The sequence below is a fragment of the Corapipo altera genome, unplaced genomic scaffold, assembly GCF_003945725.1.
Source record: "Corapipo altera isolate COAL_440 unplaced genomic scaffold, ASM394572v1 23, whole genome shotgun sequence".
Lineage (NCBI taxonomy): Eukaryota > Metazoa > Chordata > Aves > Passeriformes > Pipridae > Corapipo > Corapipo altera.
Genome location: NW_020884878.1, coordinates 4950811 through 4968453, shown reverse-complemented (window position 1 = coordinate 4968453; position 17643 = coordinate 4950811). Strand labels below are relative to the sequence as shown.

At 36.4% G+C, this 17643-nt stretch overlaps 1 protein-coding gene across 7 annotated transcripts in view; it reads right to left on the bottom strand.

The window, feature by feature from the left end:
* PPP1R13B (protein phosphatase 1 regulatory subunit 13B) overlaps positions 1-17643 on the bottom strand; it is a 70149-nt gene that overhangs the window by 31918 nt on the left and 20588 nt on the right. For all 7 annotated transcript variants that reach the window (XM_027637935.1, XM_027637936.1, XM_027637937.1 and 4 more), the window contains exons 2-4: positions 12209-12356; positions 5063-5182; positions 3487-3554 (exon numbers count right to left, since the gene is read on the bottom strand). In XM_027637935.1, the coding sequence (XP_027493736.1) occupies positions 3487-3554; positions 5063-5182; positions 12209-12356 (336 nt within the window). The remainder of the gene's footprint in view (positions 1-3486; positions 3555-5062; positions 5183-12208; positions 12357-17643) is intronic.

The following is a 17643-nucleotide window of genomic DNA, read 5'->3' as shown; positions in this document are numbered from 1 at the left end:
CTAAATTGAGGGAGCAATGTTAATATTAGAAACAGCAATAATAACTTTAGAAGAAAATGGTACAGGAGACCACAAACTGACATTTCATACTCCCCAAGTAAGTTACCAAGTATAAAATTTAATTTAAACCAAACAACTACAGCAAACAAATATTTCTTCATATACAGACTGTTTTCATTACACTAATCTACTTTTATTCAGTCCAATACATGTGACTTCCAAAGTGTCCCTGTACCCCATCCTTTTTTCCCCCCTGAGCTACATCTGCTTTCCTGTTTTCTCATCTCTAATACTTTTCTGGTTATCTGATTACCTTTTCATCTGTACAAATGTCATCACCGGGTCAGTGCTCTTTCTGAGACTCCCCTTAAGCACATCTGATCCACTTCTCCTGTCGATGGCTGGTGGCTGCACCAGGATGGGGCTCCCCAGTCCCTCTCCTGTCTGCCACTGACCCCCAGTGGTTACACCTATATTTGCTCTGCCTCGCTGTTCTCAAACTGCTGCTGCTTCTATGGAATGAAATTTGGATCATGATAGGACATCTGGAAGCAAACAAGACCCAGCACTGCATGACCACTGTTTCATGGCCACTGATTACAGAATCAAAGAATAATTTAGGTAGAAACGAGTCTCCCGGTTCAATAAGCCCTGATTGGAGCAGTTCAGACTGCTCAGGACTTTATTCAGCTAGGCAGAGATTCCACAGACTCCAGCCTGTCTTTTCCAATATCTGTTACTCGCAATGAGAAAACACTTCCCCCCGTATTTATTTAGAATTTCCCTTGTTACAGCTTGTGTTCAGATCCAACTGACTCAGTTACACAAGCAAAAGAAAGGAAGAGAAGGAAAAGGCAGCTGTTCTCAGAGAAGAGAAACCTTCCTACTGACCAATCTCCCTGGTAAAAGGAAATGTTTAGTTATGTAAGTCTTATCTTCACATATCTACACCTTTGTATAGCGGCAGAAAGAGCTCAGGTCCTGATTACACCATAATTCCATTTCCAGGAAGTTGTAAACAAAAAGCCAACCCCAAAAGGTTACCTCGGGAATAACAGAACTTGTCAATTTACAAAATCCCGCATAGTTTTCCCTTTAGATTTTGTTATGCAGAATGCAAAGCTCTCAGATGAACACTTACAGGTAAGTATTCTTTTTTTACAACAACATGTTTCACCATTGGAAGCAACTCAGGCTATTCTATTTTTAACTTGGAAGATAATCTAATAAAATTTCAGCATTTACATAATGTGATTTTGAGCTAACCACTATTTAAATAATTGTTGATCAAGCACATATAGTTTCAAGGAACAAAAAAATCCTACTGCATATGACAAAATGCCAATAGAGTCATCCAATTTTAATTCCAAATAGACTGCCCATCATTTTTTCCAAGACTATTGATTCAATCAAAGCAAATATTCATCTTAAAGTTTTCTACGCATGTCACACTTGCAGCTCTAACCAGATATTAAGTAAAAATCAACTATTTCATCATTAAAGCATAATAAAAATATACCTGAATGCAGAGTATCTGATAAGATTTGAGCTGTCTTCAATGTTCCATTGGTTTGTGTTGATTTTAGTGCTAGTCTAACATTCAGCATGCCAGTAACAATGAATAAGCCTAATGCATTACGTAAGTGTAAGCTGATTAAATCCTTGATCCTGAAGCCACCTCTTTTTCCCCCTCCCCCTCTGATTTAAAACTTAGCACAATTAAAAATCTTAGTTTTAAACACTTCCAAAACATAATTTGTACCATTTCAGGCACAAAACCCACCACAATTTTACATAATTATAACACCTTGAGGGTTTTGTCTTTCTTGTATTTTAATAATTTCCTAAACCTGGTAAAAGTCCTTTTAAAAGTGACCAGTTCCCTAACAAATTTTAATTTTGTGGTCAACTGTTTGGGATTAAAAAAAAATAAAATGCATTGAATGGCATGAAGATAGCAGTGTTATTCAAGTTACTAGGTCTAAGCTTTACCCATAAAAGTTCACAGCAAATTGAATTAAATACAAAGCCATGCTACTATAACTTAGTGCTGCCAAGAAAGGAGATTGTAAGGCATTCTGCACATGCTAGTACTAATTTCCAAATATACTATGTCTCTAATGTAGTATTCATGCTACAACCTACATGGAGGAATAGATCAGGGGAGGTCATGAAAGAGTTATGTCCCCCCAGCACTTTACAGCACTATGATCTCACTACATTGTCAATATGACAATGGAAGCAGGATAAACGGATCCCTGCAGCAGAGGGTATCAGCCAGTGTTCTCTACAGAAAAGGAACGTAGAAAGCAATACATGATTAACTGCTTTGAATAGGGAAAAAAATTCCTTCCACTGGGCCCACATGCCATACACAAAACAAGCTGCAAAGACCTGCAAACTGACTAAACAACTTTGTTGCTACATGAGCCCGTCTGTGAATTTTAGATGTTAATTATCAGGCAATGCACAGAATTGTTGAATCTGCACAATTATTTTTAACATTTTACTTATCTTTTTTATTTAAGACCTCTCAGCTTGAAAAACCTGATTTGTTTGCTTTTACACTTTTTAAGCAGTGTTTTCCCTGAGAAACAGCCATATGCACTTTGAAAATTGACAGTGTTTCATAGAGACAATATAACTATTAATTGGTGACCTTAAGTGCTTTTATCGAAATTTAAAATTGTTTAAAAATAGCAAAATATAGCTACAGTGCTTCAGTAAAGGCAGCAGAATGGCCCTGAGCAAATGAGAGCAGGCTAAGATCTGCAGAGTCTTCATTAGTACTGAGGATGAGACAAGAGAGGAGAGAGTAAGAGGAGTTTCAGCTCAGGAGTGTAAGGTTTTTAAGTCATGGTAATTTTGAAAGAGATTTACTATGTTTTATTTGTAAAAGAGACAGTGTTCAAACCAGGATTCACAGGTTGCCTATGCTATGTAATATGTGTTTTAAATTAGAAACCTAGTTATATTTTAATTAAAAAAACAGGTGTAGAAATGAGCCAAGTTCATAAAAAACAGTACAAAGAGACGGCTCTGAGGGGTAAGCAAGCTCTTCTACAAGCATCTGAAAACATCCCAATCCCTAGATACATTCTCATGTTTTATGAGGCAATGCCATGAAGAGACCAGTGAGAAAAATCAAACAAGAAAAGATGTCTGGAGAGGCAATACTAGCATGAAAAAACAACACAGTTGCTTTTTTTCTTCAAACAGAATAAATAAAACAGATTAGAACATTCAGTAATTAATAAGATTCTGAAGCTTCTCACATCACATACATGAATTTCTTTCCAGACAGAAAATTTAGAGTAGTTGATGAAAAAGACATTGTCCCATTCCATTTATAACAAAAACAAACAATCAAAACACAACAAGATATTTTTTCACCAGTTCCCACCATAACATCTTGAAAAGTAGTAATTTTTAAAGCATTAAGTATTTGAGTGGCATTGATCCAAACCTTTAGGACTTATTACATACCCCATTCTCTGTACGTTTCTCCACAGGTATATTTATGCCATTTCTTTGATTTTGGGATTGACGGCCACCTAAAAGTAAAGTATCATTCTTAGTGCAAAGTTCAGTTTTCAACATAAATGGGTTTTACTCTTCAATCTGTTCTTGAATGTACAACCAGTTCTCTTCAAGAATTTACATAAAACTTTTACCTGTGAATTTTTATTCTGCCAGTTCCAACTCTCTCCTATCAGGTTATCAGCAGAAATAAATCAGTAGAAATAAAGCATTTACTTCACAGACTTTCTCAATTAAAAGCACAGACACGCAGTTCTACCTTTCTGACTTCTACTCAGGTAATATGTCATGAAGAGCAGTGTAGTGAGTGTGACTACTCAAATTTCATATTTTGCGTCCACATGAAGCCGTAGCTTCAATTTAATACATTAACATTATAAATATATATAGTGGAGGAAGCTTTTCTAATTTCTAAAGTTATAAACAACTGTAATCTACAAATTGATCCATAGGTCAGTGACAAATGAATGAGTTGTGCATGCATGGGTCACAAGTAACATTTTCTTTGTACATGAAACTCCGTGGCTTCAGGTGTATCTTAAATTTCTTAACATACTTTATATTTGCATTGCCCAAAGGATGACAGAGAATTTTATGAAGTACCTAATTAACACAAAATTCCTTATACATTTTTGGGCTTGCTACTTCTGAATTCAAAACAAGCAGGAACAACTTAAAAATAAGAGAAGAAACCTCAGTTGAAACAATAAGGAGTCAGCCAAGACTTGAAATCCTGTTGTTAGAAGTAGTCAGATTAGTTGAATGAGTAAGGATAATCTGAGCATGCAAACACACATCTCACTGAGACACCTTTCCTGTCCTTCAGACAGTCTGACAGCTATTAAGTATATAATGCCCAGCCTCAGAACTCTTCTCACAAATTAAGTGCAGTCTTCATTAGTAAGTTTAGAAAACTAAAGCCCTTCTATTTTTTTATTCTAGTCTTTTTAAGAAAGCCTGCTTAATAGGGCACTGTTTACTATAAACACTTGTCCTGTAGAACCAAGCAGAGCAGTGATTTTTCAAGAGCAAATTATCACCACTATTAAATATACCTGCATGAAGTACTGAAAAGTAAAGGCACTGAAACCTCTGCCAAAGATGCCTGTAAAGAAGACTTGAGTTTCTAAGGGAGCCAAAGGAGTTTACAAGTCTCTCTCTGGTGCAACTGAAAGAACGTGAGGCCAAAAAGAATAATCCCACCCTCTAAAAATGTAGGGAGTTTCTTTCAATAGGAAAAAACTGCCTCAAGTCTCTATATCCACCAGAATTTTTGAATCAAAATTAGGATCAGAAGAGAAACTGATCTTACTATTACTCAGCAGACTGGTAGAAATTATTCTAGAGAAAGAAAGAGAATAAGAAGAAATGTGCCACTGAGGAATGTTCAAAATGGCTTTGGTACAAGGAAGTTGTATTACATGCAATTATTGAAGCTCACTGAAAGAACTGATAACCAAACTCACTTCAGAAATCTTTGGAATATGTTTTGGTAACAACACTACAGGATGACTGTACTTACTCTGTTCATTGCTTTCAGCTGGTGACTCTTCATGACGAAGAAAAAATTTCACCTCTTCCCTGCGGGGACCCCATTTCTGTAGGTGGTCATACATCATGTGATCGAAGGGTATGGGACGTTCTAAGAGCACAGGACCAAAACAAAACTTGTTAAAACTCCTTTAAATTAAGCAAAATTATACAAAACTCTTACTAAGGATCAGAATATCCTTTTGGGTAGCAATTGAATCGATCCAATGTATTTTGTCTTATGCAAAGTCAAAGAAACAGGTAGCAACAGACAGCAGTTGCAGGGTACTAAAAGCTGGTTTGTTACTGTGACACAGCTCAGTGTTCCACAGCAGTACATAAACAGTTTGCAACACCAGACAAAAAAATATCAGTGTTCAGTAACCCTAATTTAGAAAATAGCAACTCTGCTCCCCATCACCACCAGATGGGTATTTTGTTCTATTATTAAAGTGATTCATTCAGTTTGAACCACTGGGTTTCCACTCAGCCTAAAAGCCTTATCATTATATTGACATTTCGTCTCCAAAGAACTTGAGCAGGTGCTCCCACTCCAGTACACTATGCTAGACACTAACTTCCACTATATCTGGAATTACTGGCAACTCAGTGAACAAATAAAGACTAAATTCCATGCAGCAGTCAGTATCTTTGTTTTTCCCTAAAGAAACAGAAAACATAGTGTAGTTATTTTTTCCAAACTGATAAAATATATTAAGATGCTGCTCGTAACATAATCAGTATTTCAAAAAGAAAATACATTTAAAAAGTGAAGTTTTTCCACTGCTACCATAATTATGCTTGCATTTATTATCAAATGTTTTTATTAAGGTAAGAAAATCTCAATTTTAAGGTCTAATATTAAGCACAGTATTAAAATACATCTTCTAAACAGAATAAAATTATATAGAAGATATTTAATTAGCTTTCCTACATGCAGCACCATGTCAAACCAATACCACTAAAGAAAATCGTACTTCAGTGGAAACCAAAGCTGAATTTTGACTTCTTCATTGTTAAAAGCAAAATGCTCTTGGCTGCCAAAATCCAAACCACAGCATCTCCTACCAGGAAAAGCACCACTAACAACAGGTTATCCATTTCATACTTTACCCATTTGACATGAGAAGACAAAACGATTTGAAGATATAAGAGAAATCTTGGGAAAAGCTTGGGAAAACCACATCACAAATATACCTTTATATAACAAAATTCACCTAAAGTTATATGCATTGTGAACTACATAGATGTGTAGATGTCTTGATACTCTTGGGATACTTAATTGTACTACAGAACACTACATTTTTATCACTTGTTTCACGATGCACTTAACACAATAAAGTGTTTTGTCAAAATATATCGTCTCAAATACGTATGTGATAAACACAATTTAGCCACAGTTAGATCTAGCAGCTTTCAATGGGGAAGGGTCATTTAAATCACAAGCTAATTATATTCATCAGCTGACTGATTACTTATCTTCAAAAAAACCCTGCAAAACAAACAAACAAATCACAACACCTGGATTTAAGAAAAAAATCAATTATTTTCTTAACTTCAGCTCGCTCCTCACTCAAGTAGAGTCCAAGAAACATTGTCAATATTGTTTAAGCACACAAGAATAAGGTCAGTGGCTTATTACAACTCAGTTCTTAAGGAGGAATTTTAAAAACATGATTTTCAGGTTTTTCAACTCCTAAAGTAAAGTAAGATTTCAAGTGCTTTGAAGCATATCCACTAAAATTGCAGCATGAGTCTTTTAAAGATCACAGAGTATAAAAATATTTAAGTGGTTTACTTCAGAGACTTTAGGACACAGAAGATATGAAGCTTTAGGAATTCCTCCCAAATAGAAAAATTGCTAGGTAAAGCCAGCTAGAACTGAAGCTTGGTAAGAAGGTACTAAGAAACTGGATGTCTGAACAGGGTTGGGCTAATTCTGGCATGGTGAGGAGTGGCTGCAGCCTCACTCCTGGTTAAGCTGGTCTCCCATTAAAAGTAATGGGAGTTTGTCAAACAAACTCCTAGGAGTTAGTCAAACTAAGAGGTTTCATTTACATAATGTACCTCAAATAATTAAGGCTAATATTTTTCAGACATGGCAATGGAAAGAAATGGCATTTTCTACTACTTGTGTAGCTCTTTCACAAAAGCAATTTGGGATATGTTGCCCTAAATTAGGCAGAAAACAGGTTAAAGTAATAACAGCACCATCAGCATCACCAAAGCAGATGAAAGATAAAGAAGCACGAACCATTCTGTGCAACTTGGCTACAGGACAGATTCAGAAAAGAAAAAGGACAAAGAAATGGACATTAACACTTGACACAAGGCATAGTGAGAATCTACGTCTCTATTCCTTTCCTCAGTTTAAATCCTCTAAATCTATTAAAACTGCAAGAAGAAAGCATGATCTTATATTTGCTGTATAATAGTACAAAGAGATATTTTCTGGAAATCTCTGTTCTTTAAGAACCAAAATCAAAACAAAACAAAGAGAAATGCTACAGTTAAACTTTTCCCAGTTGTTAGAGCTTCAGACATATTTCACAGAATATGCTGAGTTGGAAGGGACCCGCAAGGATCACCAAGTCCAATCCTTAGCACTGTATATTTGTTACTAATTGTTTTCACAATACTGCTTCAAACTTTTTTTTTTAGTTAAGTAGAAAAGCATGAAGAAAAGGTGAAACAGGAAAACTAGTGTAGAGAATAATAAACAGGTTGGGTCCCTATATTTTAACACGTCAAACATTATCTAGAGGATATTTGTTTTAATGATTAAGTGGAAAACCATGGTGTATGCATATACCCATACTTATTTGCAAAAACTGCCTCAGATTTTAAGTTGGATCAAAATTCTAAAATATTTTTGAGAACTGAGCTAGAGTCCTTTCCTTTTAAGTAAAAGTTTTGAGGATGGGCTAGTTTTAAGTACTCTGAAATGAAACACCCTGTAAGACAAACACAGATACTGCAGCAGTGTTTCAGAAAAGAGTTGCAAAATCCTTCTGCTGGAACTACATATCCACAACTTAAACTTTCAGGCTTCAGAATCTCTTTTTATCCTGACTAAAAGTATCCTGCTAAATGTGTAATAAACACATTCATGCCTGCTCTACATGAAACCAGAATACACAGTAATGGATTATCTCCACAGTGGGGGAGTTCACTGTGAGATCTGGAACGAGTCTTCTTCCCCCAAGTTTGCAGAAGCAAACTTGTAGTAAGCAACTATTTCTTTCACACCCACTTGCCTCTAAGTTACCACTGCACTGAGGAATACCAATTATGACCAAATACTGAAGGGTATTCCAGATGTAAATGAAGTGAACTACTAGGTGGATTTAAAGGTTGAAATCCATTTTCTCTCGGCATATACTACAAGATCCTGGCATCACACCTGTCTTTCCACCTCCTTACCAACTGCTATTTGCAATAGCTGGGGAATGAGGAAGAATATTCTGCATTTTTTTCTGCTGTTACAGTATGAGAAATCTATGTAAAAAGAGGAAGACTCAAACTGACAAAGCACAAGGTGGTACAAAGTATACTGATGTATCAGGCACGAATGCTATTGACTTTTTCAGCTATTACTCATCTCAGGAAACTGGAGAGGGAACAGGAATGAAATACCAAAATCAAATGTGAATAAGCCAAATGCTTAGGTCATGCAGCTCTGAGAAGAATCAGCTTCTTAACTTTAATGCAAAGAATACCTAAACTACTTTACAACTCATGGGAAGCTCTTCAACCATTTCTTTGTCACACAAAAACAAACAGATAAGCGCTACAATAATAAATAAACAAGTATGTTTTCCAACAGCTAGGTTATTGTAATCTTCCTCTGAACTCTAGAAATCTTACATAATTTTTGGAACCAAACTTGCATAGATTTTAATACCATTTTAATACCATTTTTCTGGAAAAACAGTCTCTCTCATCCTCTAAAAATAAAAATGAAGTGTTTCTCATTTATCTGTACATACACATCCAGAACAGGAAGATTACTGGAAGAGACAGTATTTTGTCAGATCAATACAGTTTGGAAAATGGACAAATGCTTTTGGGCAGACAGACTGTTATTTGTACTGATAATAAAACTACAGTCCACAAGCCCTGATGCTTTGAATTTGAACAGATATGCTTTATTCAGTTGGGCTACCTAAAAGAAGCTGTAGCTACCTGAAAAGAAGGAGGAGTTAAGCACATTCACAAGAGCACAGGTAGAGAGCTCTCTCTTACTGAGAGGGTTGTGATTTGTCATCTGTGCCACATGGAGAGACTGCCAGGAAAACAGACCACTTACGGTGTGTGACTAAATCTAATGTGTTTATTCAGCCCATGATTTGCTGTATTAACGTTTGGTTTGAATTTTACTTTCCAAAATGTCCTCTGAAAGAACACTTGTAGAGCTCTCTTGAGGATAAGGGCTGAGGGGTCAGACTATTACACACTGTGTAATAGAAGAGAGAAAATATACTTTTCCACTGACAGAACCTGCAGCAGTTTCACTGCAAATTTCTTCACGCTTCCAACTCAGAAGCATAGTTTAAAGTTTTTTATTGTTGCAACTGTTTTATGTAACTGTTTAGACTCCTGTTTCCTACATGAGACCTTTGTTCTGAGCAAAATTATTTTTAAAAACTTCAGCAGAAAGAGTTCAGTTTAGCTCACAAGAGCAGAAAGAAAAGTTATCATAATTTACATCCTGTTTAAAAAAACCAAAACCCAAAACTGTTTCAGTGAGAAATTTATGTACCCCAGACTTTGGGTCAAGAAGCTGAGGTGACAGATTTTATAACAGTATCCTACATTTAAGAACAACAAAATAAATGCTTGTGTCAAAATTCCTGTCAGAGAACCTTAAAACCTGTGTGCACGGTGCAGGACACCTTTTTTTGCTGACAGTACAGGCCTGTTTGAAAGATCCAGAAACAGATGCAAGTGTTCAATTCTCTCTTTCATTCCCTCTAGTCTTTTCTGTTCCACACTTTCAGCGGAACAGATCTATACAGTTATCACCTTGGGAATTTACCACGTGAAGTTAGATTTGTGACTCTTGCACCTTCATGTGAGCTTTAAAAGGAACTTGGAGCCAACAACAAGTAGAAGCTCTGGGCAGGACTCTGCTCCTACACTTAGATGTCTGTACATAAATCTCTGCTTCAGGACACTGGGTGACACACAGTGCTCAAAGTTTACAGACAACAATCAGCTGAAATGGGTAATCTCCATGTTCTACTCATCATAATATCCAGATGTCCACTGACTTTAATGGGACCAAAGACATATGATTCTCAGGGTAGTTACCTAAAATTTAGTCTTAGTCCCTCCATCACAACTTCCTGGATAAGTTGTATTTCCCACTTTATAGAAACTTTTAGCTTTAGGAATCTAACACTTCGAGAAATAACATAATGCATCCACAGATAAAATATTTTCTCCATCTTAAAAGTTATCATAGAAAAGCTGTGCTTCTAAGGTCCAAGGGTTGCAAGGTATAAGTGTTCCTGGAAGATGCTGTAGATCACTTTTCCAGTTTCCAGTCACACTTTGAAGCTAGTTGACAACATTCTTCCCTGCATTTTTTAAGAACTACACCCTCCAAGTATTGCGAAAACAAAAGTATGTTCCATTTCCACAGACAAGTGATTGAAAAATATTAGTAATATCTGAGTTTCATTAAAAAAAGTCTGCAGACCCATTTTAGAAATTGGTGATGCACTTGGCATCATACACTCTCCATTATCTAAATTCCCAGTTTGAAAAAGTTTTACCCCTCCTGCAAGTTTTATCCTTAAAGACAATTTTCTAAAAATTGGTGATGCACTTGGCATCATACACTCTCCATTATCTAAATTCCCAGTTTGAAAAAGTTTTACCCTTCCTGCAAGTTTTATCCTTAAAGACAATTTTCTAAGTAACTATATATTGAATTTGTGTTCCTAGAACTGCAGACATGCTTAACCTGTCCCCTGCTCCCTCTTGCCTAAACTCTGAATTTTCATCCAGTTAGGAAATTACTACTTGAGGGACCTTTTCCCTTTATAAAGTCTTAGCACACTTTAGAAGAGAGGAGGAATAGTTTTCCCAGGAGGAAAATATTCTAGATTGCTAACATGTTAAAGTTCCAAAGGCATCTGAATAATGCCCATTTTGTCTGGCAAAAAGCCCCCAACCAAAATAAAACACCTTTGCGCAAAATGTAAGAATTCAATATCAAGTTATGACCTCATCAGTCTTTATACAGAACAAATGACATAAAACAGCTTGAACGAGGGTGACCTCAGTAACTAAGAGATAAGAACAGGGGGGTTGAACAAGATCATCTTTAAGGTCCCTTCCATCCTAAACCATTCTTTGATCCTATTCTATGACTCCATGAGCATACCTAACTATTATCCTCACCCATCCACTAATTCTACTTACATCCATACATTGATAAACTATAACCTGGAAGCTTGTACTACATGCAGTTGCAAGAATCCCTCTAGAAACAGAATGCATCACACATGGACTTTGACACATTCTTGAGAAAAAAAATGGCCTGCCCTGTTATTCTATGAAATGACACTGCAATACAAATGGGATATGGGCACTACTACCTGCCCCAAGAGAGGCTGTCAAATCTTTGAGAGGAAATGCTCATGAATATCCTGGAGATACTGTCCCATTCTGGCATAATGCTGCCTGCAGAACATTTGCTCTTCATGATAAGAAGGAAAAATTTATACCCTTTCTTAAAGTTCAGGTTGTGTTCACATGCCTAACAGTGAGAAAATAGAACTGGAAAGAATGCAGGTGGTGATCTGTACCCACTGACTGTAAGAAAACATCCTGAGATTCTCTACTGTCATTTAAATACTCTCCATTCTATTTGAAAAACAGAAATAAAGAACACTAACAGCTCCTATACGTGCATTTTATCAAGTGCTCCATACTGAGTAAGAAAACAGAAAAAAAAAAATAATCAAGAATTACATTAGTGTCTACAGATATTGATGTACCATGCTTTGTGTCAGTTTGCTAGAAGAAGAAAAAAAAATACAATTTGAAATAATATTTAAAAGGCAGCCTTGCTTTTTTATAACCAGTACACATATTTACATCCATTTCCACTGAACATTTTACTTACCATTTCCACGCCACACTTCAGCCAGATGGCAGCTCCCCTCTCCAGGCTCTTTGCAGAACTCCACTACATCGCGACAGGTTGTTTCTGGTGTTATTGGAACTTCTGTCAGAATCTGTTCATTGTTGCTCAGAAACACAGTTAATATCATCTGAAAGAAATGAAACAAAAAGCAGCAGAACATTAAAAAAAAGGCAACAAGATTACTGGTAAAATTTATAATCCCTTTGTAAATGGAAATGTATGCCTGTGATTGGCTAGCATGTTCCAAGGTAGTTTTCAGATTCTTGTAACTTTGACAAAGATTTAGTCTTTTGTGTGGATTTTTTTCGACAGTGCATTGAATTGACAGGGTTTTTTTAAAAGCTTCAGCTGAAATGGTTTAGTTCCTGAAAATAAGGCTGTGAGGAAAGGAACTATGGCTATGTTGGATGCTTGAAATCAGTGTTTGAATGTTGAAAATAAATACATACTTTGGCAAAGTAACCAGAAGCTGCAGGTTGTATTCAAAGACAAGCATTTCTATGATACACTAAATCCTCTGAAAGACACCTGACCCTAAGCTCCTACTTAAAATTAAACAAATAATTTTATCCATTGTCTCTGCACCTTAATTTTCCATCTGTAGTCACAATACTGTTCTGTAAACTCATGAGGATGGAACAGAGATAACATGATGTTTAGAAGGCAGAAGATACCATACTAATAGGTGTCCCTAAAGAATGTGACAAAATTAGTGACTTAGTCTGCTAAGACAGTTCTTCCAGATCTTTCCCATAAATAAAATGTGGCATCATATATTGAACCACAAAGACTAAACCTAACCATTTAAAAGCTCTTCATTAAATGAGCACTCTCCACTTAAACATAAGCTGTGCTTCAATTTGCATAGGCAATTCTTAAAAACATTCATAATACTTTTATCTATGGGACACATACATCAGCCAAACTGGAGATTTGCATTAATAACAGCTAGATACTGAGCGAGAGCAGTCTGTCTAATTTAGAAGTAGACTCAGGACAAATTCCAAGAAAGCCCAGGCTTCAAGCTCTCAGTCTCCTGTCAGTCCTCCAGGCTATTTCAGTCCATGTTCCTACTCTCTCTCAGCCTGCCAAGTTTGCATGCTGTATCCTGAAGTTTTCAAGTACCTACACTTCAACACAAAAAACAGCCAAGACTGTAAATACACCAGAATTCACCCCTAAATTTCTCCATCAGGAGCATTAAGGAAGCCACACTACAAGCTATAGTACAAGCTGGAGGAAGCTACAGGATGCAGCCAACAGATAATAATTAAAGTGCCTGTAACCACCTACAGTAAACAGCTCAGAATGTTATATTTCCCTCAACAAAAGATTCAGACACAGTCCCAATATTAAGTGGCTGTGGACTGTATGTATTGTTTTACATAATAAGTATCTGATGTGGAATCTAGTAGTGGAATTTGACCTCATATTTAAGAAGAAAGAGTCATATATATGAACACAAACCAACAGCCTAGAAGAAACCTTAAGAGGTCATCTAATGAAGTCTCTTGGCCTCAGGGGTAGGATCAACTATACCTACATTAGTCTGCAGAGATGCTTGTTTAACCTGTTCTGAAAAGGCTTTCATGATGGAAATTCCACCACTTCCCCAACCATCCACCCCAGAAATCCAGGATCGCTGTTTCAAGAGGAAGTTTCTTGAAGTTTAGTTAAAACTTTCCTTACCACTATTTAAACCCCCTAGTTCTTCTAGCCACAGGGGTAATAGAGAACACATTTTTTCCTTTTTTTCCCCCTCTGCAGTTAAATTTAAGGAACATATACATATGTAAGTAAACTAAGTAAATTAAACAACACCAGTTTGGCAGAAAGTTATTAACACCATTATTCTAAATAGTTTCTCCATAACACTTGATAGCAATTTCAAAATAAAACCCAAGCTTCCCAAACTTTAGGAGAATATCAAGAGACCTTGGCTTTATTGAAGTCATGATATGATGCATACTGCCTCTTAATCATCTGTGTGAAAGACCTGTTATCTTGGCATGAGAGGATAAATGGAACGGCTTAACACCATGTCACTTTACAGTTTCCAAGTTTTGATTTTTTTATTGCTGTAAAAGTAACACTGGCCCAGAAAACTCATTCCATGTCTTCAAGATTATCTGTCTGCTTCTCTAGAAAGGTTGACAAAGAAAGAAAATCCTTGGAGGCATGAGTTATTCTATGTATCTCAGTCAATTCTCCATAATTCAGATCTCAAGCACTGCATAAACTCCAAGGCCCCTTGGCAAGACCAGGCCAAAGTTTGTTGTGCATCAATCACACCACTTGATTCCCTCAGCTCAGAGTGTTCCAGTATTGTCCCTGCAAAGCTGTGTGTCACAGTTTCAGCCCAGGGAAAGGTATCTCGCTAATGAGGAAGCAAGGTGCTGAAGCCAACTATTGTCATAACACTCCTCAAGGAAACTTGATTGATTAAGGATCTATTTTTAACAGGTTGTCTGAGTAATACCAAAGGAACTGAAACACTGTGCTTCGAAACAAATGTCCTGAAACATACACGAGAAGATTCAAAATATTGAAAATTAATATATTGCAATAATAATTGGATTTTCAAGTCAGTGTCATAGCTGTCCCTATTTATGGAATAAGAATCAGAGGTATTTTATAGCAATAAAACAAAGAAGCATTGATGGAGCCTGGAAATTTGAAACACGTGCATGAAATACATAGTACACTGAACTAAATCAGCTTTATGAAAAAAAATCTTTAGTCAAAGATTAGGACACAGGAGAACTGGTAAGTCCTTTGATTTTTTTTAAAAAATTGATTCTTAAATAGGAACAGCTGTATAAAATACACGATCATGACCACTGTAACATTTCTTTGGTAATCTCTCAATTCAGCCATTCACAACTTTTAATATCTGAACATAACGTTACACAAAAGGATCAACCTAACACTCATGAGCAAATTACCCCAGGGCTTTTAAATTAGGTATTTTTTCCACAATGAACATCAAGCTCCAAATCTTATATTTCCCTCCTTCTCCTGACCCCACACATGGGTGTTTACCTGTCTCCTACTCCCCTCTATGGCTCCTGCTACTTAAATCAATGGATTTATTCCAATTTTCATGAATTCTCATCTCTTTTCACTCTATTTTTTTTAACCTCCTCACAAAATCTAGTGTATCCCTTCACAGTTCAGGTCTTTTCTATGCCAGATAAGCTACAGCAAACCTCACAACCTGCTTTTGAAACTACTCCGTCATCTCACTCATTTCTCAGCTTACAGACATCCTCTTTCTAGGAAAGACTTGGAATCAGAACTCAACCCAAATCTTTTCTGCCCAACAGATGCTTGTCAAATAGTTGTACACGTTCCTCTTGGTATCATCTCCCCTTTTTCCATTCCCTCTTCAAACCATACTTCCTGTATTATTTAAAGGGCACACTTCATAACCCCTGCAGTTTCTCAAGGAGGTAGAAAATAGGGATAAATCTACAAGATCTTTTTCTTTGCTTATTATCTCACGTCTTCTACAGCTGAATAATGTCACCTCCAAAATTTCAATAGGCATCATTCACAGAGATGACACCGTTTTATCTATCTAGACCTGATCTCTTGCTAAGGGAGATGAAATGTTGACAATCTTCAGTTGACTCTTATGAGTGCTCAGCTGTCAGTTCAAGTTTCACAGGGCTGTAACACAGTCCTTAGTCATGTTTCTCCAATGACTCCCTGGATTTCATTCATCAGAACACAGAAGTACCCATCACTGTGAGCTGTAGTAGAGGCATCTGTGACACCAACCACTGTGTCTCAGATCCATCTCTAGTTTTCCTGTACCATGTGTAAGACAGAGAGAGTTTGGGGTTTTTTTTTCCATCAAAGGGTCAGATAACACTCTCAGAGTTTGGTAATTGGCCTATTCCATTTCCCAGCTTTTCACTGGTGTGCCTTTTTCTCTCATGATGACTACCACAGCAAAATTCATTCTTCATGCCATGGCCTTGACCGTGTTGCCTTTCTGTATCAGCCCTGATAAGCACAATTTATTTGCCTTCACTTCCTCACTGGGAAGTGTAATCTTTTCTCCTATAATTTTTTACTCTCTATCAAGAATCTGATGTCAAATTGGTCCTTTACACCTGTTTCTACTCTCCATGTGCTTAACAGATGGTTTTATGGTTTCTTCTGTGTTGTTCATCATGCCTTATATGCACCTGCAAAGTGACATCATTATTTCTCTTGAAGATCCTCCCTTGCTGTTCCAGCTAAAAAAACACATTAGACACAAGTAAGCTGTCAGTATGCTGAAAAGTGCTGCCAGTCAGGCTAATAAATATTGTTTTGCCTCCTTAGTCTTCTGCTACTATCCAGGTCATCTCTTTCTTCATCCCAAACCAAGATTCCAAAAGCCATGAAACAGAGATTCATTCATAACTTGGCTATCACATGGTAGAGACCCCACAGGGCCACAACTAAATGCCTTCCATACAACAATATAGAAACAAATAATCTTTCAAATTAATCTGATGCCCTTTGTTCTAAATGAGTTTGGTCAGGTTGTCCTAGAAACCACCTTGACTTCCCTACTTGAGTTTTGCTACTTAAGTTGCACTCCCCTAGTGCAATGCAATTACTTACGACTGGAATAAAACTAGACCATGATCATAAAAACAGCTGATGTGGCATATTGATTTTTAGCTAAGATATAACCTGGAAAGCTAAAATTCCCATTGCTGAATGAAGTCTTTGCCTCACCATTTTTCTACCATCTTAATTTTTTTTAGTCTTCAGTTAATATAAAAAATTAAAAAGCATGTACACATTTAATTAAATAATCATTAAAAAAATTTGTGAAGACAAGAACTATATCTCACTCAACTATTACCTTATGCTACCAAGACCTGAAATGCTGCAGCTTGAGAAGAAATAAACTGCACACCCACATCTCCACTGCCTTATGCCCAAGCTAATTTACTAAGTCAGACAGCTGACAATATTTATTATAAAAACAACAACATAGTCCATATAAGTAGGTTTCTCCTGATACCCTACTCACAAAAAATTGAATTATTTAAGCTATCAGAAAGCAATCAGACAAGTACTATTTCAGGTCATGCTGAAATATTAGAATTCAAAACAAGTCCAAGATTATTTTCTTAGAGTAATATTGATATTCAACTAGAAAAAGAGAAATACTGAGTTCTGTGGATGAAGATGGGAAATTACTCAGCTGGCTTTTTATTTTACATATAACCATTTTTTAACTAAACCCCACGTTTCCACTCAAAACCAAAGTTGCTGGCAAAAAGTTATAAGAAGATCATTACTTTTCCTGCATGTAATTTTATGTTCACAATCAAGTTAAAAAAAAAAAAAATCACATCCATGAGAGTTTAGAAGCATGATCCCTCAAAAGTGAATCAAAGGTTAAG